We start from the raw sequence: 27,191 nt of genomic DNA, 5'->3' as shown, positions 1-27,191 counted from the left end.
TGGGAAACTACATGCTTGGAAAGAACGGACACTTTAATTAGCTATTGTTCCCCATACGCGTTTTCCGTTCTGCTCTTGAAAACAATAATGCAGTCGTAATTATCATGAACTCATATTTCGTTCTATAATGGAACTTTTTTTACACCTTGTCATAACAATTTTGTTATTCGAATTTTAAACAAGTTGGAAAACCAAAATATTACCTCTTTGAGTAAAGAGGACTACTTACCAACTTATTTACGTAGATATGGAATCATTTCTCTTTTTTTAAGTAAAAATTTACGAATTATTAAAGCAGTATTCCAAGCAGAGAGAATATATAGTAAAGCAGATGACATTTTACATCCATTAAGAATGTGCCTTGGTCATTGGGGGAAAACTGGTTTTGCAGTATGAACACCATTGTCTCGTTTCACTTCATATATATTCTTAGTTTTCAACGTTAAATATCACCAAAGCTGATTTGTGATTACATGCAATGAAAGTCAATGCGCACCATAACAAGACTGAAAACTCCGAAGCTACAACCCGATTACTATTAGCCCTTTCACTGATCTAATAGCCAACCTTCTATTATAAAATGTCTTAACCTTAACGATGATGATGGAGATGGAAGCCAGTATGTACATACTGGTGTCCATGTGAGATGGACAAAAAGACCAGAAGATGGTGGTGTTTAGAAGCCAGTTTTTACACACTGGTGTCCTGGTGTCCATGTGGGATGGACAATAGACCAGATGATGGTGGTGTTTAGTAGAGATGAGTCGGGTTGACTTTCTTTTCGACCCGACCCGGCCCGAGTCCAACTTTAAAATTATAAACTTAACCCGACCCGACCCGACCCGAAATAAAAAATTAAAATAAAAACCCGACCCGACCCGACCCTATTAAATTTGTAAATGAGCACGACCCGACCCGACCCTATTAAATTTGTAAATGAGCCCTACCCGACCCGACCCTATTAAATTTGAAAATAAATTCGACCCGACACAACCCTATTGAAAATGAGCCCGACCCGACCCGAAAAAAATAACTAAAATCAAACCCGGCTCGGCCCAAACTTCTTTAATTTGAGAACGAGAACGACCAAAACCTACCCAAATTTTTTATGGAATTTAAAAAACCCGTCATGACCCGAAATTCACGAACGGGCTCGGATCGGAAACGGACCAAAAACCTCTGACGCATAAAAAATTCATTCAATAAAGGATGTATTTAATCCCAAATTTTTGGCCCAAAAGTACGGCTGGATAGAGTCGTGCGATCCGATTCAGGTTAGTTCGACGTGGTCCAAGCGTTGACCCGGTGCTGCAAATTACACGTTCAAGCTAATAGCTATACAAAACCAATGTATGTCGTTTGTGCACTTAACGCATTTCGTCAATTATTTGAATTTCCAATACAAAAAGATTCAAAACGAAGCTTGCCGAATCAACAGAGACGAGAGAAAGAATCATGAAAGTAGCCGGACCCTAGCCGCGAAACCGATAACCGAAACGCCGTGCATTAACAGGGTTGCCAAGCTGTACATTTTTTTGTCAACTGTTACTGTTTTTCTAACCTCTTTTAAGAAACGGAGTATTCCCGTATTTTGAGCTTAGCATCTAGCGCGTTGCGCCCTCCTCCCATTTTCTCGCCCGAAACTTGTGAGACTTGAGTTGTATTTTTCCAACCTTAAATTGTCGGGTTGGACCGCTGATCTACAAAAAGCCCGACCCGATCCGGCCCGACTTTAATTTTAGGGCATGAAAACCCTACCCGACCCGACCCAGAAAATTTTGAAATTAAACGGGTTCGGGTCGGGTCGGGTCGAAAAAGCCCGATTAAATCGGGGGCCCGACTCGTCTCTAGTGTTTAGAAGCCAGTATGTACAGACTGGTGTCCATGTGGAATGGACAAAAGGTCAGATGACGGTGGTGTTTAGAAGTCAATAAGTACAGACTGGTGTCCATGCGGGATGGACAAAAGACCAGATGATGGTGGTGTTTAGAAGTCAGTAAGTACAGACTGGTGTCCACGTGGGATGGAAAAAAGACCAGATGAAAGTGGTGTTTATAAGCCAGAAAGTACAGACTGGTGTCCATGTGGGATGGACAAAAGACCGGATGATAGGGGTGTTAGACAGAAAATGGAGTAATAGGTATTGTAAGTGGAATACAATTTTCCAAATATCCAGTCCGGAATTTGGGAAAACGTTTGCTCCGATTTGAAAACTGCGAACGCAGTCCCCTGGGGTGTAAGTAAATAACAATAGTGACACACAGACAGACACGTCGTAATTAGAACCTCTCCGTGACATACGTCACTCGGAGAGGTAAAAAGTAGTAGGTGTAAATTTTGAAAAATATGAATGTGAAAAACATTATGGAGCAAAACAAGCTGGTGCCGAGGTTTGCTTGTGGAAAATTATTTTGTTATCGACTAGATATATAAAGAAAGTACTATTTAAAGCAACAGCAATTAAATATATTCTTAACTTTAGAACCTAATTCCACTAAATCGGGAGCATAAATATGTGTGACATTTTGACCACTGGAGTCGCTATATACAAAATTTGTGGGTGGAAAATAAATAAAAGCAGGCGAAGTTTCTCTGTGAAGTATTCTAGAGGGCCGGTAGGCCCTTCTAGATAAGATCCCACACCCTCCCGTAATGTTAAATGAAAATTCACAGATTTTCGCTGATTTTCCCATAGGAATAACATGGGGATTTTGGGACTCTAGCACATCGAATCATTTAAAAACTAAAGCGAAGTTACGTTTCGGAATACTTTTAAATTAACAAGTAACTATTCAAGGTGTGCCTTTTTCAAGTTTCATCAAAATTAATTAAATCTAAGTATGTTAAATTAATTTAAAATGCAAGTACCTCAAAAGATTACTCTAGAGTAGACTACGCTAAATTGCCATTTCACCGCCTTGAAACTTTTACTTGATATTTTTCAATAACTATAACACTAAAATTTTCAAAAACTTCACTGGTGGGTCTAATTTTTGTTCAATTGTGTGTCTCGGTTGAAATTCTTTACTTAAGATACCTTTTTTTATTTATATTTTAGATGTTAGTTTCGACCAAGGCTTAAGTTGCCTTACTAAGGCAGATTAATGAGTCCATGGATTAACTAACGCTATCCCTTAGTTAATCCATGGTGAGTATAATGCAATGGGTGATTGTAAAAGCTTGAAGGATAGATGGATCAAGGTGGGAAATAAGGATTTTTTTAAAACTGGACCAGTGGCCTAGGTATTTTAATTAAAATAACTGGCCACGGTGCCACCCAGCGTGGGAAATATGGCGGTAGCACAGGGTAAATACCAGTTTAAAAATTGCCTGGACCAGTTTAAAAACCAAATTGGAGGGGAGTCAGTGGTCCTCGGAATACTTTCAATTTAACAAGTAACTATTCAAGGTGTGCCTTTTTCAAGTTTCATCAAAATTAATTAAGTCTAAGTATGTTAATTTAATTTAAAATGCAAGTACCTCAAAAGATTACTCTACAGTAGACTACGCTAAATTGCCATTAAACCGCCTTGAAACTTTTACTTGATATTTTTCAATAACTATAACACTAAAATTTTCAAAAACTTCACTGGTGGGTCTAATTTTTGTTCAATTGTGTGACTCGGTTGAAATTCTTTACTTAAGATACCTTTTTTTATTTATATTTTAGATGTTAGTTTCGACCAAGGCTTAAGTTGCCTTACTAAGGCAGATTAATGAGTCCATGGATTAACTAACGCTATCCCTTAGTTAATCCATGGTGAGTATAATGCAATGGGTGATTATAAAAGCTTGAAGGATAGATGGATCAAGGTGGGAAATAAGGATTTTTTTAAAACTGGACCAGTGGCCTAGGTATTTTAATTAAAATAACTGGCCACGGTGCCACCCAGCGTGGGAAATATGGCGGTAGCACAGGGTAAATACCAGTTTAAAAATTGCCTGGACCAGTTTAAAAACCAAATTGGAGGGGAGTCAGTGGTCCTCGGAATACTTTCAATTTAACAAGTAACTATTCAAGGTGTGCCTTTTTCAAGTTTCATCTAAATTAATTAAGTCTAAGTATGTTAATTTAATTTAAAATGCAAGTACCTCAAAAGATTACTCTACAGTAGACTACGCTAAATTGCCATTTCACCGCCTTGAAACTTTTACTTGATATTTTTCAATAACTATAACACTAAAATTTTCAAAAACTTCACTGGTGGGTCTAATTTTTGTTCAATTGTGTGTCTCGGTTGAAATTCTTTACTTAAAGATACCTTTTTTATTTATATTTTAGATGTTAGTTTCGACCAAGGCTTAAGTTGCCTCACTAAGGCAGATTAATGAGTCCATGGATTAACTAACGCTATCCCTTAGTTAATCCATGGTGAGTATAATGCAATGGGTGATTATAAAAGCTTGAAGGATAGATGGATCAAGGTGGGAAATAAGGATTTTTTTAAAACTGGACCAGTGGCCTAGGTATTTTAATTAAAATAACTGGCCACGGTGCCACCCAGCGTGGGAAATATGGCGGTAGCACAGGGTAAATACCAGTTTAAAAATTGCCTGGACCAGTTTAAAAACCAAATTGGAGGGGAGTCAGTGGTCCTCGGAATACTTTCAATTTAACAAGTAACTATTCAAGGTGTGCCTTTTTCAAGTTTCATCAAAATTAATTAAGTCTAAGTATGTTAATTTAATTTAAAATGCAAGTACCTCAAAAGATTACTCTACAGTAGACTACGCTAAATTGCCATTTCACCGCCTTGAAACTTTTACTTGATATTTTTCAATAACTATAACACTAAAATTTTCAAAAACTTCACTGGTGGGTCTAATTTTTGTTCAATTGTGTGTCTCGGTTGAAATTCTTTACTTAAGATACCTTTTTTTATTTATATTTTAGATGTTAGTTTCGACCAAGGCTTAAGTTGCCTTACTAAGGCAGATTAATGAGTCCATGGATTAACTAACGCTATCCCTTAGTTAATCCATGGTGAGTATAATGCAATGGATGATTATAAAAGCTTGAAGGATAGATGGATCAAGGTGGGAAATAAGGATTTTTTTAAAACTGGACCAGTGGCCTAGGTATTTTAATTAAAATAACTGGCCACGGTGCCACCCAGCGTGGGAAATATGGCGGTAGCACAGGGTAAATACCAGTTTAAAAATTGCCTGGACCAGTTTAAAAACCAAATTGGAGGGGAGTCAGTGGTCCTCGGAATACTTTCAATTTAACAAGTAACTATTCAAGGTGTGCCTTTTTCAGGTTTCATCAAAGTTAATAAAGTCTAAGTATGATCATTTAATTAAAAATTAACTACCTCAAAAGATTACTCTACAGCAGACGACGCTAAATGCTCATTACTCTACAGTAGACGATGATAATTTGCCATCCTTGAAACTTTAACTTGATATTTTTCAATAAATATAACACTATATTTATTAAAAACTTCACTGGCGGGTCTAGTTTTCGTTTAATTATGTGTCTCGGTTGAAATTCTTTACTTAAAATACCTTTTTAATTTATATTTTAGATGTTTGTTTCGACCAAGGCTAAAGTTGCCTAACTTAGGCAGACTATTGAGTGAGTCCATGGATTAACTAACGCTATCCGTTAGTTAATCCATGGTGAGTCTATGTAATGGGTGATTGTAAAAGCTTTGAAGGACATATTTAAGGGTAACCAGAGTCCAGACATTAATTCAAATATTTTAATTATTCACTTCTTTAGTTTAGCAGACGCCTACCAATGGTGAGTTAATTTACCACTAGCCTATCAATGGTGAATTAAGTTACCAATCGCCTACCAAATTATTTAAACTTTCCCATAAAATTATTTCTGACACTTGGTTTGAGCCAATATGCTCACGAACATCTTACTGAAACCTCGAATGAATGACGTTATAGAGGCAAAAAATTATTTTATAATAGATTAATACGAATAAAGACTGAAGAAACAGATATTATATAAAAAGGACTTGGTTTGCTCAAGCCTTGAAAACAAAACGATAAGAGTTTTTTCAGTTGACTGAAGCGCGGATATTTTTTTTTCCAAATAATTTTAAAGACAATCCGTATTTTACTACTCTTTAGAATTTAATTCAATCTCCTGATTTTACTGGTAATGAATTTATTTCCTATAAATTAATTGAAATTAAAAATTACTTATCTCAGATTTTTCAACAACAATTCCATTTTCCTAAAACATTTTAAACTGTTAAAACTGAGTAGTCAAATGCATAATTTGTAAAATTGAATCCTTATAAAATACAACAAATAATGAAGAAACCTAAATGTTGAAAATGAAATAAAATTTGTTATGGTTCAAAGTGACCAAAAAAGGGAACATTCCTTTCTCAAAAAAATTACAGTGAGGGAGTAATGGCGTTTTTCTTGGGGCCTCACCCGAAACTTCTTCCGTAACAAATTAGGTACGCTATGTTGAATAGCGTACTTAGGAGTGGGCTTCATGAAATCTAGCATTACTTCTCAAGGTCACACACTACTAACTTGTTCAAGAAAGGGTTGAAAGGCTCGTGATTGGCCTACACTTATCACGAGGTACCACCAAAAGTAATAGCAGAGAAAAATTTGAAGAAGAAATTTTCGTTCATATTCTATGAAAATTGCCAATATAAACGGTAAAAAAGGTTCTTTTAAGTTTCAAAGTGTTTAACAACATGTTAAAAATTTGCTAATTTAATGGAAACAAGACGTCGCCGGATATGAAGTCTTGTACACAAACCAAAATGAACGCTTTTGTAACCTTTCGATTGTTTGAAGAATGAAGCAAAATGTCGGTGTTCCTTATTAGTTGCCGCTACTTATCGCTGTCAGTTTCCCGTTAGTATCGGTCAGTTATTTCAACAAACTTATCGTAACATGTTGTTTTACAATGATGTTCGTTATGAGTCACCAGATGTACAATTTTCTACTCCTTAAAAATTGACTATGGTTATGGCTGAGGCTTTTTGTTTTTTGTTTTAGCTGGCAACAACTAATTTGCAAAAATCATCCTATCTTGAACTTAATTCCTAGTTTTAGACGAAGTCAGCATGCTGTAATTTATGCAAAGTAGCAAGTGTTAGGTTCAAGTAACTTCCAAATGGGTTGACGTACGACAAAATGACATACGACAATTTTGCCTTATATTGGCCCCAGGAACCCAAATACTTCCGCTCCTACGTCCATTTCAGATACACCCTGTATAAAGTATTTTTCATAACACGATTTCAAATACTTTTTCATAACACGATTTCATATTAAATAACGTAAATTAATGACGAAGAGATTAACATAATTTGTGTTCATCTAATTGTTTTTGGAAAAACTTTTTTAAACCTTAAATGTTAATGAAGAACCAGTACTAGAAGGAAAAGGACTGGTAACCAATGTGTGAGGATCGTTAATAACCATCAGGGAGTGGCTAATGATTGACGAAATTGTCATTTGCTATGTAAAATTTGTAATTTCAATAGCAATTGGGGTAATCACGAACCTTATAAGTTTTGTCAAGAGACCTTCGTTTCAATGCGATATTATTGTAAACTTCGGTCATTAAAGTAGTGGCTTTTTTTCTAACAAATAAATAATTTTGTTTGTTATATTTCGGTATGTATTTATTATTCCTTAAATTTTCAGATAGTTTTGAGACATCCTTATGTGGCAGAATGCGTGGTTGTATCAATTCCTGATTTAATACTCGAAGAAATTCCCATTATTTTGTTCACAGTCAATAAGGGTATGTTTATTAAGTGTGATAGTTATATTTTTCAAATGTTTTGCATTTAATGTTTATATAGTTATGATTATCTTGAAAATTTTGGCTTTTAAAATAATCTCTTTCTAACCCCCTCCTTTTTCGGGCGAATGATTTGAAGAAAGACAGTGTATGGTCCACTTGAATAAAGGTCAGGTACATTCTGTTAAAAAAGTCTTTGGGCGTTGCAGTTTTCGAAAATATTTTACTATATGCCAAAGACTATTCAATCTAGCACTCTGAAATGAAGTGCGTTATAATAGGTTTTCATTCCTCTTTTATATTTTACCCGTTTCAAAGTTGTCCTTTGCATACATTTACCGGAACCAGGAAGAGTCAAAATTAACATTTTATTAAATATTCGACTCTCGCAGTTATAAATGCGATTTTTTTCACCAAATTCAGTTCGGATGAGTAGGTCTCGAGTAATCAGCCTTTATTATTATAAATATGGCAACTTCGTTTTAAATGGCGATAATTAATAATCGAGTATAACGAACCTTTGTCTCAATAATGGTTGTTAGATGTATGTATATATATATATATTTTAAATGAGGATATCCGACCAATGGCGTGACGCCCTGCATTTTATGATCAAAATTCTCGAGGCACGTTCCGTGTGCAATAAATTTATCGTGAGATTTGGTAAAATTTGTGCGATGTGACAATTCTGGCGCGTGACATGGAGCGCGCCACGAGAATTTTGTTAACATTAAGTTCTAAAAATCATTTTGACTTACTAGTCAATATGTTACTTTTGACAAACAAACTCTGGTAGTTTACACTGTATTATCACGGAACATTTTAAGATGGGTCTACCGAAACAAGTGCTAAAGTCAGAGAACCATCCTGTTCGAAAGATAACAATTCTGTCAAGTTAGGGCGCATGACAACTAATCTAACCACGAGAATATTGTTAACATAAAGGTGGGCGTTACGCGATTGGTCGGAGATCCTTGTTTAAAATTATCCTTAAAATCTGAACCTAGTTTGAATTTAAAACTCATTCGGGGTATTTCCTGAATGTTTCACTAAGCAGGCTGGTCTTATAATTAGTAGAAAAATCACTTTATCTCCCACTTCACCCTCCCTTTAAGAGAAAGCTCGCGTCTCTTGAAGAGGAGAAGCGGTTTGAAAATATTGTTATTTAGGACATGATATCATAATATTGAGAACTTATATTAATTATGTTTGGGTCTTCAGCCCGACTCATTGCAGCCCAGTGCAAATCCCATTCATGATGGCATATGCCCTGCACGAGAGCCCATCAAAATAGACAAATTAGACTATTATATATATAAAACAACTTCAGAGGAGATAGCTTCCATGCTAGGAGCATTCGCTACGCCGACCAAAACCAAGGGATGAGCAAAGGCGTATTTCACAACTGACGTTCAAAGCTGCCGATGGAAAAGCCTAAAAATTAAATGCAAAAAAAAAGAAACCCGGTAACAATGTTCACAATTGAAAATTACAGCTTAAAGCTAGAATAAACCAAAACGGTAAAAACTTGAAGTTGGTCTCTCTGAGCTGCTGGCCTGCTACTCCTTTTGTTTTTTGGAGAACTTGTAATATCTTTATTGATAATTAGTTACTTGAAAAATATTGGTAAAATTTGGTCGAAAATTTTCAAATAACAAGATTTCCTTCGTGTTTCAAATTGAAGAATGTTCGTTTGCTTCATTGAATATTTTTTTACAAACAAGACTGTCAGTTTCAGTTTCAATTGTTGCTTAATATTTTATTGGACCTCCCCTAGCTTTTAAACACAGTCTTAATCTTTTATTAATAATAAACGTCTTAAAGCACAAAATTCTCTAATATCCCAATCACTCCCTAACTACATTTATCACGCCCTAGGTAATTATATTTATATAAATGAACGAGCTCGTAACTGCTTGTTTTTTTCCTACCCCTCGATGGCCCGAAGTTAGGGTTCTTTCCATAGAAAATAAACGAATAGTGTAGCAGGCCAGCATCGCAGAGAGACCAACTTCAAGTTTTTACCGTTTGGGCTGGTTTTAGCTGTAAGCTGTTATTTTGGGCAATTCTCTAACTTTTTAAACGAGCTATGGCAAGTTATACCTACCATCTAAAGGGTTGATGTCAACCTTATGTGTTCTATGGGACGCGATACCTAAATGATTGGTCTTAGGTGTCATCAAACTTTGAACGAAACGTGGCCGATGTCTCGCGAATTCCCCTCGCGCTAATAAAAACAAGTTGGGCAAATTAAAATTTTACCGTGTTTAATTTTCACGAGTGATAATATAGCAAAATGGTTAAACTGATCGAGAAGTTATCGCTTTCTTTATAACAAAATACCGTAAAATTTCAACTTGACCACCTTGTTTCTATTAGCACGATGACTAATCACCTATTTAGATATCGCGCTCTCATAGAACACACGAGGTTGTTTCAACCCTATAGACGATTATTTTCACTTGCGATAACTCGTTTAAAAAGTTACAAAATTACCACCGTTTTCAGTTGTGGACATTGTTACCGGCTTGCATTTTTCCCATTTAATTTTAAGGGTTTTCCATCGGTAGCTTTGAACGTCAATCGTGAAATACGCCTTTGGTTTCAGTCTGCCTTATTATTAAGCCTTATATTTGCGGTTGGCATTATTATTAAGCCTCAGATTTGCGCTAAACGTGGGAGGCTATAGCAACCCCAAGCTACGTTTAGCGACGCTCAATTGCGTAACGAATGTTCTTAGAATGGAAGCTATCTCCTCTGAAGTTGTTTTATATATGGAGTAGTGGAATTTGTCTATTTGAAGGGCTCTCGTGCAGGGCATATGCCATCATGAATGGGATTTCCACTGGGCTGCAATGAGTCGGGCTGAAGACCCACACATAATCAATATGAGTCCCTAATAACAATATTTTCGAACCGCTTCTCCTCTTCAAGAGACGCGAGTTTTCTCTTAAAAAGAGGATGAAATCGAAGATAAAGTGATTTTTTTGTCGATTTTCCTACTAATTATAAGACCAGCCTGCATAGTGAAACATTCAGGAAATACCTCCGAATGATTTTAAAATTCAAATAAGGTTCAGATTCAATTAGTTAAAATGATGTTTAATACTTTATACGTGCTTAACTGAATTAATTATAAAAATCAGGTTAAATAGAAAATTCCCATAACCTTTTTTTCTGGAACTACATGTATTTATAATTAAATTTTTTACATCTTTTCTTTTGTAAGACTGCAATCAAAGTTTGGATAGCATCACTTGGGACATTTTTCAGTCTGTTTCAAATCATTTTGGAGAGTCTGTCACCTTTGGAAGAATTTTGCCAGTCGAAAGTTTACCCAGAACACGAACAGGAAAAATTCATAGACCAAGTATTAATGATTTAATTAAAGGCGTAAAAAAATATGTAAGTATGATTATTCACTTTTTATGTAATAAAATACCTCTACAGATAATTTGAATTTACTATTTAACTAATGTTCTGAAGAAAAATAAGGAAAGTGAAGCAACGTTGCTACTGACACAATAACATGATCTAGTTTTATATTGCCAGGCATCCGTAATCGTTAAACGCCTCGATTTCAAATATTTTGAAACCCAATTCGCAAAAGTCACAGTTTTTGTCTGCAATTGATGAACCGGCAATGAACTCACTCTTGTATTTTCCACTACCACCACTAATTTCTTTTAAAACATTTTTCTCTGTTGCTTACATCGATTTTACTCGTTAAATAGAAATACCGTTGAAACTTACACCATGCTTTGTTCTCATCAACAAAAATTGAGCCTTCCTATTTCAACAAATTATGTTCCCATGCTTTGTTCTCATCAACAAAAATTGAGCCTTCCTATTTCAACAAATTATGTTCCCAATTCATAGCGGAATTTTGAAAACTCATGGTAGAAATAAACCAAAATAAATGCACCTACTGTTTTAATACGATAAATAGGTTCGAAAACATTTTCAAGCTTGAGGATAGAGTCACTCTAATTTCAAAATTATATATATTTTTACCCCCAACTGGCATAGTTGAATGTATATATTTTTGTTAGTCAAATTCGGATCGGGCTGGATATATTTATACCTCTATGATTGACGATTATGTCACTGGACATGTCTGTCTCTGCGATAACTAGGTTGTTCAGGAATATTTAAATGTAGCAAGTTGGGAAACCAAATAAAATCTCTCCAAGTCGAAACTAGGGCTATCTACCTACATCATTTTTTGAAAATGCAACTATCGCTATATATTGATAAAATTTTAAATAATGAATTATAATTATCCAAGCCTTATTAAGAGTTCCATTGGCCTGTCACATCTAGAAAATATTCTTAGTTATATTACATGTTTGTTACATTTCTCCAAAACGAGAACATGCAACAAAGAATGGTAGCTTGGCCAATAAGATCCATAACCGCGGCTAACTAATTGTGGTCATGACTCTTAGTTCTATTATAAACAACAGAAAATTTGATCCATGTTGAATTCTGTTCTATTTTAATTCTTTGAAACTGCTTCCGGCACTCTGCTTCTTGGTTAACACGTGGTTAACACTGTCTATATATCACTTCCCTGCCTAGAAAAAGGAAATATAGTAAAGCAGACGACTCTTCCAACCCATAATCACATCTCTTACATGCCGAAACATATTTACCATGTTTTCACTTGATATTTTACGAAATAGAAAATATTATGATTTTGTAAGAGTTCTTTTCATGCCAGCACAAAATAAAAACAAGAAGGGAGTATGAACCAAGGAGTAGAAACTGTAAGCATTTTAAAATTATAAAATTTTATTACTTAGGCCTATGCTTTGCATGTCAACAGTTCCTTAAATAAGTTCAAAGTGTATCCCACTATGGCTTTCGTTTTTAATTTAATTTATTATGAAAATCCAACCGTCTTTTCCTTATTTATAATTAAGTCGAATTAAGAAACTTTATTCCTAAAATCATTTTAAACATAGCTACTGTTAACTAGCGAACACCTATTTCAGACTTTTTGTAAATTAGGGTATATAAAGCGATTGATTTGCATTAAGAGATAAGAAGATGCGCAATTGCGTGAACCTTCGGTGGAAACCCTGCCATTGGGGGACAAGATGTTCCTTGTAACCCCAGCCTCTCGCTGCGTACATCTTATGATCTTAACCTTAACGACCATGATGGAGTAGAAGCCAATTTTCCAGTTTAGTGTCTATGTAGTATAGACGAAACACCAGTAGATGGTGGTGTTAGAAGCCAATAAGTACAGATTGGTGTGTATGTGGTATACACGAAAGACTAGTGCACTGTGTTGTTGTAGGATTCAATAAATTGATTGGGTGTTGAAGAAGACTTGACTGTTGAAGGTATATCGGCTTGTTAATGAGTGGCGCTTAAGTGAGATAGATATCGTAATGAACCACAATTTTCGGAATTTATGTGAACTGCGTACATGGATCGGAAATTGCCAACACGTTCGCTCCGATCGGCCAACTGCGAACGCGGTGACAGACTGACAGAGACACAGACACATTCGGTGTAATGCCTCTCCCTGACGTCATCGTCACTCGGAGAGGTAAACAAGTTGGGAAGCCAAAATAAACCTCTTCGAGACTAGTGCTAACATTTTTTACCAAAAATTATACTTTTGCATTATTAAAGGTTGAAGTGTCTAATCCTTACTGTATATCCTCATATAAGGACCTAATGTATATCATTTATATGTGCATTTAACATTCGGCTCACTCAGAACAACACTGTAAAAAATAATGGTGCATTGTTACACCATATATGCTGTTTTTTTCGGTGCCAAAATTGACACCATTTATGGTGTACTTCTACACCATTTTTATGATAAATTCACGCCTTTTACAAATATTATTTGCAAGTATGAACGAAATATTAGGCATTTATACGCCATTTATAGTGCTTTTTAACATCTTTTTCAGGAAATCTTTTGAACTCTAATATTATTACTTAGTTTAATGGTGTTAAATGTAGGCAAAGTTACGCCACGTATATCACATTACTGCACCAAATGAAGTGAAGGTGTTAAATATTTTTTCTATATTTAGCACCACGTTTAAGGTGTAAAACAAAGCCATTAATACACCATTTCAAGTCTCTGTTCACTCCATTTCAGAGCCCTATTTACTCCATTTCAAAGCCCTATTTACTCCATTTCAAAGCGACTATTTACTCCATTTCAAAGCGACTATTTACTCCATTTCAAAGCCCTATTTACTCCATTTCCAAGCGGCTATTTACTCCATTTCAAAGCCCTATTTATTCCATTTCCAAGCCCTATTTACTCCATTTCAAACCCCTATGTACTCCATTTCAAACCCCTATGTACTCCATTTCAAACCCCTATTTACTCCATTTCAAACCCCTATTTACTCCATTTCAAACCCCTATTTTCTCCATTTCAAACCCCTATTTACTCCATTTCAAACCCCAATTTACTCCATTTCAAACCCCTATTTACTCCATTTCAAACCCCAATTTACTCCATTTCAAACCCCAATTTACTCCATTTCAAACCCCAATTTACTCCATTTCAAACCCCAATTTACTCCATTTCAAACCCCAATTTACTCCGTTTCAAACCCATATTTACACCGTTTCAAACCCATATTTACACCGTTTCAAACCCATATTTACACCGTTTCAAACCCATATTTACACCGTTTCAAACCCATATTTACACCGTTTCAAACCCATATTTACACCGTTTCAAACCCATATTTACACCGTTTCAAACCCATATTTACACCGTTTCAAACCCATATTTACACCGTTTCAAACCCATATTTACACCGTTTCAAACCCATATTTACACCGTTTCAAACCCCTATTTACACCGTTTCAAACCCCCATTTACACCGTTTCAAACTCCTATTTACTCCATTTCAAGTCCCCTTTTAACAATTTCAAGCCCCTGTTCACCCCATTCCAAGTTGATTTTACTACGGCAATTAACAGATTGTCTTCCATTAGGCTGAAAAACCCCGCAATTTGGCGGATTTTGGATTCGGAATATTATGATTAAAAGTTCCCGATGGAAATGCAGTAATTCTCGGGAACACGAAGACTCTATAACCGAGTTAATCTGATTAACTAATGAAGATTGAGTGGTTAGGTAAAATGAGCAATAATTCCATGTATTTTTTAAATATTAAGCAAAATTTAGAGTTTGGAAGAATGAAATATTTTCAAATCGAAGAAATGTACCTTGATAAAGCGATTAGCAAATTGTTATATTTAAGTCATATGCATTATGTAACACTGTAATGAAGTTTGAACATAGAATGAGTACCCAAAATATATTTTCTAACGTAACATAGTTCCTCTAAAAAACATTTCTGTAACGATCGTGTGTGTGTCTGTTGTTACACCCACGTGACCGCGTTCGCAGTTTCCAAAGCGGAGCAAACGTGTTCGCCATTTCCGAACTGCTTTCACAGTCACGGAAATGGCTCCTCTACTTGAGTTCTCACCCCACCATCTTCTGGTCTTTGCCCATCCCACACGGACACCAGTCTGTACTTACTGGCTTCTAATCACCACCATCTTCTGGTCTTTGTCCATCCCACTTGGACACCAGTCTGTACATACTGGCTTCTATACACCACCATCTACTAGTCTTCCGTCTATTCCACATAGACACCAATCTGTCTCATTGGCTTCTAATTCCATCGTCATCGTTTGGTTTAAGACATTCGCGGCGATCAGCTAGGGTTACGACAAACGTCTAGCCTCCCTAAGGTGGGTTGCCCACCAAAGGTTTCGCAATTGCGGTTGTTCTTGCTTTTAACTGTAGTTCGACACCTTTATATACTACCTATTTGAGTATGGCGAAGCAACCGGCGTATGCTTCATTTCAAACGCCAATATTAGTCAAGTCTCTCAAGAATGTTTAATTGTTCTTTATCAAAACGATGTAACGCTCAATAAGGCGAACAACTAACGAAAAAAATATATAATATTAATTATATTTATTTTAATATTTAAGATAATCTTGTTTCTCAACTCAAAATTAATTCGGAAAGAGTTAAAAAGCAGTCTATGTTTTTTTCTGTGTGTGTCCGTCCATTGTTACACTAGTGCGTCGCGTTAGCAGTTAGCCTTGTGTTGATGTGTTAAGAAATCATACAGAACTTTAATATTCGCTATATTCATAATAAAAAGTGAATATGTGGAAGTATTTTTCGTAATTACGATGCCTTTAGTAGTTTTGTAACTTGAAAGCTCTGTTTCATTTTGATATTCCAAGGACATTTTTTAATATTATTATTTGAAATGGCTGTTTATATATTACTTAAGCTATGCTACATCTGTATATAGAACAATCCTTGCTTTAGTTATAACAAGAAGAACGCTAAGGCTTGCACTCTGTCGGTTAAATCAAGTATTATCCGTAATAGGCCTAGTGAATTAAAGAGTAAATAATTTTGGCCCAAGGTGTAGTAAATTATGGGTGTTGATTTTCGTTTCTGTATTGAAGAGACATTAACGGTTCAGAGTGAGCCGAAACTTTAATACACGTTTAAATAATCAGGTGTAGATATTATAATCGGAGCCGCCGAGATAAAGGGCTAATGGTAAACGGGTATTAGCTACGGAGTTTTCATTCTTTTTAAGGTGCGCAAGACTTTCAGTGCGTCTAGCCACAAATCAGTTTTGGTGTTATTTAACATTAACACGCATGTTGGCAAACTAAGAACATTTTTGGGGTGAGACAAGACGATAGTGTTTACACTGCAAACCAGTTGTGAATGTAGCCATGGATGAAAAAAAACTAACAGGGATAAATCAAACTCGTAGATTTTACATTACTAAGAGGGAAACACGTTTGTTACCAACAAGGCTGCCAGATTTGATTTCGATTTTATTTTTTAGCTCATTTACCGATTCAAATTCGGAAGTAGATTTATAGAAATTTTGCCATCTCGTGGTAACCTCGGGAACTTTAATTTAAAAATGTCGATTCCAACTTTAGACGTTTGAGAATCTTCGTATGATTTGTTAGGGTTGGTAACTTGCATACGTTATATTCAACGTTTTAAAGCTAAAGTTTCGAAACTTTAAAGTTTTTTTTTAATTTCAACAGAAAAATAGCTCTGCGATTAATAGTAGACTTGAAAACTACACTAAGCCTTGACTAGGTATCAGCGGAATCCCGATTCCCGAGCCGCAGGCGGCTAAGCTCCCCGTAGCCGCGGGAATAGAAAACATTCCTCGTAAAAAACAGATACACGGCGTCTTAAATAGGCCAAGCAAAAGCTACCCAGATTGATAAGATCTTCGTGCCTTACTCCCAAATAATTTTTCGTATTGTGAATAGTTTTAACTAAAGAATATTTCAGACACTATACTCAATATTTATAGTAGTTCCCTAATTCCAACAGAAAAATAGCTCTGCGAATTATAGTAGACTCGACGAAAACTACACTAAGCCTTGGCTAGGTATCAGCGGTATCCCGATTCCCGAGCCGCCGGCGGCTGAGCTTGCCGTAACCGCGAGAACAGCAAACATTCCCGGTTACGATTACGTGGGTACAAAAAGCAGACGAAACAACAACCGACTTGACCCCGTGATTGAATCGGTAAATTGAATGTTTCCGGTTCTTATAATTTCGGCCGCGAGGGTGCGTTTCGAACAAACATTTTACCGCCGTGATTTATCCCTGTTAGTTTTTTTTCATCCATGATCGGGTAAACAGCTGAAGCGAAGACAATTGGGCCTTTACAAACACATATAGGTTATATCTCTCCAAAATTTATACACTTCATTTCCGGTTTTTTTTTTCCATTGACTGATTTCCATGTGTCCAAGATTTGTCCTTATTTGATGTAAAATGTCGTCTGATTTACTGTACATTCGCAATGCTTGGAATACTGCTTCAATAATTCGTAAATTTTTTCTTCAAAAAAAGAGAAATAATTCCATATCTATGTAAATAAGGTTGTAGTAGTAGACCTCTTGACTCGGAGAGGTAAAATTTTGGTTTTTCTAACTTGTTATCATTGAAATGGTTTTTCAATTTTTAGCGTTTATAGGATATGAATATATGCATACGCTTATTATCACGAGGTCAAATGCTTAATTTAGGAACCGTAGGTCTCAAAGACGCCTAAGCAAAACTAACCTATGCCTTTCCTAACCCTAATCTGATCAATAAAACAAGCAATATTTTGGAAAAGGAAGACGCTTATTCTTCAAAATCCTTAATAAATATAGCGTTATTGTTCAAGGACCTAAAGAAATGGAGCATTTTTTCGAATAGGCCCGCTTTTATGAAGCTAGATTCCCACTCCACGGAAAAAACGACGGAAACCCGGCAGAAAAGGGTTCGACCGACGGAATTTCCGTTCGGTCGGGCGTAAGTTGTGTTCTATTTTTTCGGTCGTGTTCGGCGTTACGCCGGTGTCTCAGCCAATGAAATTATCCCACTGACAACGTCATAAATTTCAACAGCGCACGCACACGCGAGATCGATTGATAGCCGCCATTTTTTGTGGTTGACCAAGGCTTATCGGAAACATACCACCAAGAAAGAAAAATTAAATTAACGGAAGTAAAAAGAGATAAGATGTTAATAAGGAAAAGTTTACTGAGGAAGCTAGAAAATATCCCTTCTAGTACGATCCAAGCGACAAGGGGACATAGAGTGTGAAATAGATGTTTAGGAAACAACTCAAATCTGTCACGTGACCCAAAAATATCTACCGCCTAACTGAAAATTCAGTCGTAGTTTGAACGGTCTACCGCCGGACGCCAGCGTATGTTAAAATTTTTACCGTTGGCTGTGTGATTTCCGCCGATTTTTTTCGGTCGAGTGGGAATCTAGTTTAATGCCTAAGAAAGAAAGGTGTTGCTTTAAAAAGTAACATGTGCTCTTTATTAATACCGATCTGACTCCATTAGTTGTTACCCAAGAGAGATCATTTGGATAATTTTAACGGCATTAACTTATAGTCGTGTTAATTCGAGCTTGATATAATCATGAGTTAATAATATGTTAGGGAGCTAACATATTATTCACTCATGATATAATAGAAAAGCCTTCAGCGTGTATATACACAATAGGAAAGGTAGTGAAGTCGCACCGAACACTACAATAATGATCCCAGTAAATGGGGTGAATAGGGGTTTGAAATGGGTAAATAGTGACAAGAAATGGGGTAAATAAAGACTTGTAAAGAGGTGAATAGGGGTTTTGCAATGGTGTAAATAGGGCTTGAAATAAGGTAAATATACACTTGAAATGGGCAATGGTGTAAATAGGGCTTGAAATAAGGTAAATATACACTTGAAATGGGTTACATTTAGACTTGAAATGGGATAAATATAGATTTGAAATGGGATAAAAAAGGACTTGAAATGAGGTAAATAGGAGTTTTCAATGGCGTAAATAGGTTTAAAATGGGGGAAATATAAGGAATTGAAATGAGGTAAATAGGGGTTTTGCAATAGTGAAAATAGGACAAGAAATAGGGTAAATATAGACTTGAAATGTGGTAATTATAGACTTGAAATGTGGTAAATATAGGCTTGAAATGGGGTAGATATGTAGTTGAAATGGGGTGAATAGAGACTTTAAATGGGATAAATATAGATTTGAAATTGGGTAAATAGGAGTTTCGCAATGGTGTAAATAAGGCTGGAAAAGTGGTAAATAGGGACTTTAAATGGGGTAAATAAGGGTTTTGCAATGGTGTAAATAGGGGTTTTGCAATGGTGTAAATAAGGCTTGAAAAGGTGTAAATAGGGGTTTTGCAATTGTGTAAATAGCGGTTTTGCAATGGTGTAAGTAGGGGTTTTGCAATAGTGTAAATAGGGGTTTGCAATGGTGTAAATAGCGGTTTTGCAATGGTGTAAGTAGGGGTTTTGCAATAGTGTAAATAGGGGTTTTGCAATGGTGTAAATAGGGGCTTTGCAATGGTGTAAATAAGGCTTGAAAAGGTGTAAATAGGGGTTTTTCAATGGTGTAAATAGGGGTTTTGCAATAGTGTAAATAGGGGTTTTGCAATGGTGTAAATAGGGTTTTGCAATGGTGTAAGTAGGGGTTTTGCAATGGTGTAAATAGGGGTTTTGCAATGGTGTAAATAGGGTTTTGCAATGGTGTAAGTAGGGGTTTTGCAATGGTGTAAATAGGGGTTTTGCAATGGTGTAAATAGGGTTTTGCAATGGTGTAAATAGGGGTTTTGTAAAGGTGTAAATAGGGGTTTTGCAATGGTGTAAATAGGGGTTTTGCAATGGTGTAAATATGGGTTTTGCAATGGTGTAAATAGAGGTTTTGCAATGGTGTAAATAGGGCTTGAAATGGGGTAAATACACAGAAAAAAAAGTGTTTAGGTTTGCAACATCTGAACATGTTATAAAGTTAAGCATTGGTGTGAGGTAATGTTTATTGCTTCAATGTTGATGTCTAATTACATCTCTGTTTCTCTATAAGGATCCTTAAAATGTGTTGCAAATAGGAACACTTCTTATTTTATCACGTTTAAGAGGTAAACACAGAATAATCTTAACACTAAGCTAAACATCAACGTTTACAAGGTGTTATTTAATGTAACCTGTTTTTAATACGTTGGTATACACTTCAAGTAAAGTAAAACGGTTGGCTTAAAGTATTTTCATAAAGAATATAACTTAAAAAATAAATCAATATTAGCAATTGGTTTTATTATGTCATATTTTGCTGATTTATTAGTATTTTGTTCTTACAATCCTCAGTTCTAAAATAATAATTTAGAAAATGTTTGGATCTAGTGTTCATTTTACGTAGGCCGGGAATTGTTTTAAGTTAATTTAATTTACATTCCATCATGGAAAAACCCAAACTGCGGGTTTTTCGGTGAAATGGGATTGTCCATGAATCTATTAATTAAATTAATAAATAAATTCATGGATTGTCCCATTGGACAGCATCGTAAATCCGCCAAAGTGAGGGTTTTACGGTCGAATGGGATTCGGCGCAATGCTAAGTGTTCAAATAAAGCTAATTTGAAGTTCAATGGAAATTTTCTGTTTACGCTGTTCTAGAAGCGGCACGGGTTTTTCTGAAAACAATGTATCTTATTTCGCAGGAATTATTTCAACCTATGTATTTAAACCGACGCACATCGTAACACCATTCAAAATATTTCAAGATAAACCTGCAAATATCTTTAAAACTAAGCTTATAAACCCATAAACACGATAGGAAGCTAAGCTTATAAACCTTTAGTCATGTTTTAAACCTAAACATGTAATCCTGAAAACATGTTATACAACTAGGCATATAATCGTGTAAACACGTCTTGTTACTAAAAAAATATAATATAATAACATGACATATACCACCTTAAACATGTTTAAATACTAGATATGACAAGCGATCAACACATTTTGAACCTAAACACAAGGTGTTGCAAACCTAAACACCATTCTTACTTAAATATGAGTGTTTTTAAACATGATAAAATATCTGTTGCATTGTCGTGTTTAGGCAAGTGTTTAGTTTCTAAACACTTTTTTTTCTGTGTATAGACTAGGAATGGGCTAATTAAGGACTTAAAATGGGGTAAATAGGGGTTTGCAAAGGTGTATTTTCGTATTATTTTAACACCATTTAATGGTATAATCGAATGGGTTATTTTAATCCAATTATGTATAATTTGAGCAACTTTTATCGAATGATGTTTTATGAATCCGTTTTTTGCACCATTCATTTTCGCTAATGGTGTTTGTAAAATATCGCACTATTTTCATACAATTTCAACACATTGTCAAGGTGTACAAATACTGCGGAATAAATTTTACACCACTACAACACTTTTTAGGTACCTTAATTTAGAGTGCATAACTCCATTTTCAAGTTATTTCACCATCTTTTATATGAGTCTTGCTCACCTTTTCGAGGATGAGGTTTCTTCAGTCGTTTCTTACACCTTCTATTTAAGCGAAAGGTGTTTAAAAGATAACTCCATTTTCACAATATTTTAACATCTTTTTAAGGGCCTGCGAAGGTGTTATTTTATATCAATTGCGCACCTTTCCGAGGATGAGGTTTTTTCCGCCCTTATTTACACCTTCTATTTAAGCCAATGGTGTTCAAAACATAACTCTATTTTCACATTATTTGAACACCTTTTATATGGGCCTTGCGAAGGTGTTATTTTATATCGTTTGGGTATCATTTGTGCGCCTTTTAATGAATGAGGCTTTTTCAACCCTTATTCACACCGATTATTTAAGCGAATGGTGTTTAAAAAATATCGCACTAATTCTATGCCATTTGAGCACCATTTAATGGGGTATTCTATGGGGTTATTTTATATAATTAAGGTATCATTTGTACACCTTTTAAAGAATTATGCTTTATAAACCCAATTCTACACCATTCGTTTAAGCTAATGGTGTTTTTAAAATATCGAACCATTTCCGTACTATTTCCGCACCTTGTCAAGGTGCACAAATAGTGCACATTGTTTTAACACACTATTTAGACACCACAATTTTTTGCAGTGTAGGGATGCACCGATATGGGTACAGCCGATATATCGGCCCATAAAAAATAATATTACTCCATGAATATCGTTTACAAGAGTAGAATCAACATTTTTAGGACCATTTACGTTTTTACTTTTTATTAGAGACATGCGTCACATCTCGTTCGTTTAATGTGGTACCGCTACATGTTTTAGATTTAACCCCGTTACTTAAAAAATGGTGTGGTCTAAGTTAAATACTTGCTTGGATTTTAGTAAAAATGCAGCACCTTTCTTTGATCAACAAGAAGTAGCGTTATAAGCAAACTAATGGACCACAAGTGAAATGATCAAAGTGTACATTGGTGACACCAAAGTGACCAAACGCATTAGAGAGCGTCAGTGTCGACTTCGATTGTTTGTTGGAGGTATGGGAACCAGGGGAAAATACTTTCTCATAGTCGTGAACAACGGAATAAAACTTAGATACTCGGGGTTTCCCGAGAGTATCGGATCGGTTGGTTCGATACCGATACTAAACCGATACTCGTTTAAAATGCGTTATATGGCGCTACATGACATTTTTAGGTCTTTTAGTAACGCAATGATGGTGATAATATCTCATTTCTATGGATTTCAATCGTGACGAGTTCTCATTTATATAAAAAGTACCTGAATTCAGTTTATCTAACAACTAATAAGCGAAAATCTTTCTTAGTACGCGCCTCCTACTCCAGGGATGAACCGATACCATATCGGTATCGGTTGAAGTATCGGATTTTGGATCATAGTGAGTAAATATCGGTATCGATCGGTATCGGTTCATGTTTGTATCGGTATCGATCGGTATCGGGTTAAACCTGGTATCGGCCATCTCTAATCAACATCCATTGAATCTAGCAAAGTTTAAGTTTACGTTTACGCTACATTTAAATGAAGTAAAGCTGAATTAAAAATTAAACACCAAATTTGAAATATTAATATCAAGTTGTTCTTGGAATACTGAAATGAAACCGAGATTTATAGCTACACAACTACTAAAAACATCGTAATGCCGAAACATACTTAACATATTTTCATTTAATATTCTGCAAAATTTACGGGTACGCTGTAGCCTTCCCGTAAATTTCAGAGGGGCCCCGAAATGAGGTTCCCAAAATACTAAAATACCATTATTACAATATTATGATCTACAAGGCAAGGATGATGACCCTTTTAGTATTTGCTTTTTACAATATTCTACAAAATGGGAAATGGGTTAACACACTCGTGGTAAAAGTTATTGACTAGCCTGAAAAGTTATCTCGCATTTTGATTTTTAGCGACATCGTATGATGAACATCTACGATGTGGGTATTAGTTTGGCCTGCCCTGTTTATTGTTTATTGTTTTAATGTACAATAAATGCCTTTGGTAGTATCAGCAATACATAGATTTTTCTACATGGAATCTTTAACAGACCATTTTCTGGGTCTTTCTGCTTGACTTAAATGGAAGAAGGTGTTGAAATCGTCACCGCACCATGTATTTGAACTTACAAACCACGTGATGTTCACATAGCGATTCCCGCGACCTATGAGCGCCAAACCCTAATGTAGAGAAATTCTCTTTGCGTGTGCTGAATGAATAGACATAGGATGTAGATATTTTTTAAATTTTAAATTTTGGAGTTAAAGTTGGGGTTCACCTTAAAGAAATGGTTCACCCATAAATTGTTTTGCTGTAATCCCTTTAATTTCACCCAAAACCAAGATTTCGAGAGTTGAAAAATTTTATATTAAGTATATTTTAACTTAAATCAGAAAAGCTAATTGAATTGAGGTCCTTTTGGCGCCTGTATGGCGCTTTTCCGCATAGCCAGAGAGAGAAAGAGAGAGTGTGCAATACGTCACTCTCATATATTAATTCTGTCCTCCATCTTATTGGCCGAGGTATCTATAGGACAAGCTCCTACTAAAAAGTAAACTCCGGCGACAAGTTACGTTGGTAGCGCCCGTAGAGATACTATGGTACCGCCGTAGAGCGCCGTACCCAAGGCATAGTACGCTAGCGAATCGTGGCATATCGTAACTATTTTTATGCAATATCAGGGTACTTAAAGTGATCGGGAACAGTATAAAAAGTTAACTAACCGGACACGTAGAGTGAACTATAGAGATAAGGGTTAATGGTGATGTCCATATAAAATTTTATTTTATATGAACGCTAATTATATACTAAACGAATTAGGTAAAAAACATTAATTGGCTAATACATTTTTATAAGAAGATATTTATAGAGGCTTTTTAGACCAAATTATTGCAATAATTTACCGCCAAATTCGGCTACATTACGGTCGAATAGGATTCTATCGAAAGGGTTTTGGTCGAATGGGCCAGGAGCCTGCTAAACTGAGCCGCAGTAACGTCAAAAGCGGAGATAAAAATGTAAACAACCAACGCATGTTTTCTCATCCCATGGTTCCACCTCTTACTACCATATATATTCAGCTTAAATCCATTAGGAGTGAAATATAACTCGACATACATGTATATATAGTATTTTCCTCCTATGCAGTAGGAATTTCAGACTTAGGCTCTATTTGATTTGTCGGGTTATGTATTTGGTGAATAGGTCTCGGAAATGGAAGGCGTAGTGCTTGATTTTTAACTACTCGAAGAGGGAACGCATTATTGCCCACTCACCGTAAATATCGCGTACAAGCTCGCAAGAGTTCTCCCACACATTTTGTATTAAATATTATTTATTTTTGGTTGTGTACTTCATGTGTGAAGCCTAATCGGCTTCTGATAATACTGAACTTTAATACATTAAACTTCCCTATATGAATAATATGATAAAAAATAGTTGTTAATTTAATATTATCGACGCTGTGAAACTAAATTTTTCTCTTGAAATTTTATAAGGGGCCCCCAAATCTTCCTTAGCCTATCTGCAAAAAAATCCTGGCGGCGCCACTGAACGTTTTCAATCCGCTTTCTCACTGTGCGGGTATTAAGTTATTATGGAAAAACGTTATATTATGAAAGCTTTTATAGTTTCAGCACTTCAAAAGGTATATAATCGTACCCTAGTAATAGAAAAGGGCTTAACAGATCCCTTTAGAGTGATATTTTTAACTTCTGCTGATTAATACTAACACTAATTAACACTGTTAAAATAACATGTTCTATATTGAACAAAGTGGCGTTCATTGGAGTGTCCCAGTACGAGCACAGCGTTTTGTTCAAAACTTAACGAGAAACAAGTGCTCAAAACTGAACGCGAAACAAGTGCTCAAAAAAGAAAATGCTTTTAGTTCTAGGACGCACGTTAAGTTGCTCAAAACAAAAACTCGTGTTTGATCAAACAAAAACTAAGATCTGATCTATGGCGCGCGTATTCGTTCATAAAAGAACTTGTGTTTGTTCGATGACGCACAGATTTTCGTTTTTCAAAGACCTCGTGCTTATAGATTGTTAGATATATTGAACATGTAAAAAATGAATACTTACTTTTGTAGATATAGAATTGAGTATGAAGGTTCAAATTTATTTCAAATTCATGCATACAATTGTTACGTTTCGTAAGGGCCTAAGTCAACTAGCGACTTTTTGGCCCTGCTTCACAGAGGTTTTATTAACAAAACAGATAATAAAATTTTAGTAGATAAAGACTGATAATAGATTAATAAATAAATAAAGTTAAAAACAAAATTAATAGTAAAAACAAAACTTAAAACCAAAAAGTTGAGACGGTTATATTATTTCAACTATAATACTGCTTGAATTGGGTTTATTATCATAAAGAAGGGTCCCAATTTAAATTCTTATCCAATTTAATAATATAATTTCTCTTAATTTGAATTAGAATAGTTTAATATTATCCAAAGCTCGGATTTCCGGGGGAAGGGTGTTATATAACATCGAACCCATATAAAATACGGAGTTTAGTTTTTTCGAGGTGTTGCACATGCTTACACTAAGTGTGTCTTTTGACCTAGTATATATGATTTTGTTAGCTCTGATCGTAAAGAAGCAATTCGTTATTAAATCTATATGTAATTATAAAAAAACGTCTTGGTTTAGACCAAGGCCGAAAAAACAAACGATATGTGTGAGGTTTATCATTTGACTGAAGTTCAGATATTGCAATTGTTTTAGTTATTTTTATCCATTTAATCCTTAATCAATATTAAATTCAATCAACTGATTTTACTGATCCATTCCCTCTAAATCAATTGAAAAAATTACATATCTACGCTTTTTCAAGAACAATTACATTTTCCGAAAACATTTTATCATGAAATTAATTATTTTAAAGGGAGTACGTGTTGAGGGGTCAATATTGAATATTTGAAATAGTCTACTGACTTTCTAAAAAGAGCAGGTGAACTTTGACATAATTCGAAAGGAAAATGTAAATATTTAATAGTGGATGCCAAACAAGGGTGTTGCATGAATTTATACATTTAATTTCGTTAATCGAAATGGTACATTTCTATTGTCGCCTCTATGAAGAAAAGGTTGCACTGCAATTTCCCTCTCCGTGCTTTAGAATTTCTTGGTCATAATTCAGTCTTCATTTGAAACGTCATTTCTACATTGTTGGCGCTACTTGTTCACCGGTTACGTATTACGTGTAATCAATTTAGTACGCATAAAGACCATTTCGGAAAACACACAGGGGCGAGGCCACCATTGGGGTATTCTCCCTCACACCAAGGGTCACTGCCAGACTGTGCCAAAGTTCACTACAGGCAAGAGGCTAGTCAACTCTCACTGCCTATAGCGGCGCTTCTAGGCAAGAGAGAGAGAAGACCTCAATGGTGGCATCACCCCTGTGTTTTAATTATCTGTATGTAATTTCCAAAATGGTCCACTCACTTACAAATGAACACCGATTACACTGAGTGATCGGTCCTTCAGGCGCTAGCGAGTGTCAAGCCACAACCGTAATCATTCATGTACACGAATGTTTTATAGTTTTAGGTTATTAAGGTTGGCGGGCAAGT

The 27,191-nt window shown here is 35.5% G+C and overlaps 1 protein-coding gene across 1 annotated transcript in view; it reads left to right on the top strand.

Annotated features, from left to right (window-relative positions):
- Positions 1-27,191, top strand: part of LOC149720192 (acyl-CoA synthetase short-chain family member 3, mitochondrial-like) — a 67,261-nt gene that overhangs the window by 25,024 nt on the left and 15,046 nt on the right. The window contains exons 6-7 of the mRNA XM_089864425.1: positions 7,636-7,735; positions 10,965-11,140. Coding sequence (XP_089720551.1) covers positions 7,636-7,735; positions 10,965-11,140 — 276 coding nt within the window. The remainder of the gene's footprint in view (positions 1-7,635; positions 7,736-10,964; positions 11,141-27,191) is intronic.

Source organism: Phalangium opilio, unplaced genomic scaffold, assembly GCF_054372755.1.
Source record: "Phalangium opilio isolate 3A_F unplaced genomic scaffold, DU_Popi_V2 ptg000002l_1, whole genome shotgun sequence".
In the NCBI taxonomy this organism is placed as follows: domain Eukaryota; kingdom Metazoa; phylum Arthropoda; class Arachnida; order Opiliones; family Phalangiidae; genus Phalangium; species Phalangium opilio.
Note: the sequence above shows the minus strand (reverse complement) of the source record. Positions and strands in the feature narration are given on the sequence as shown.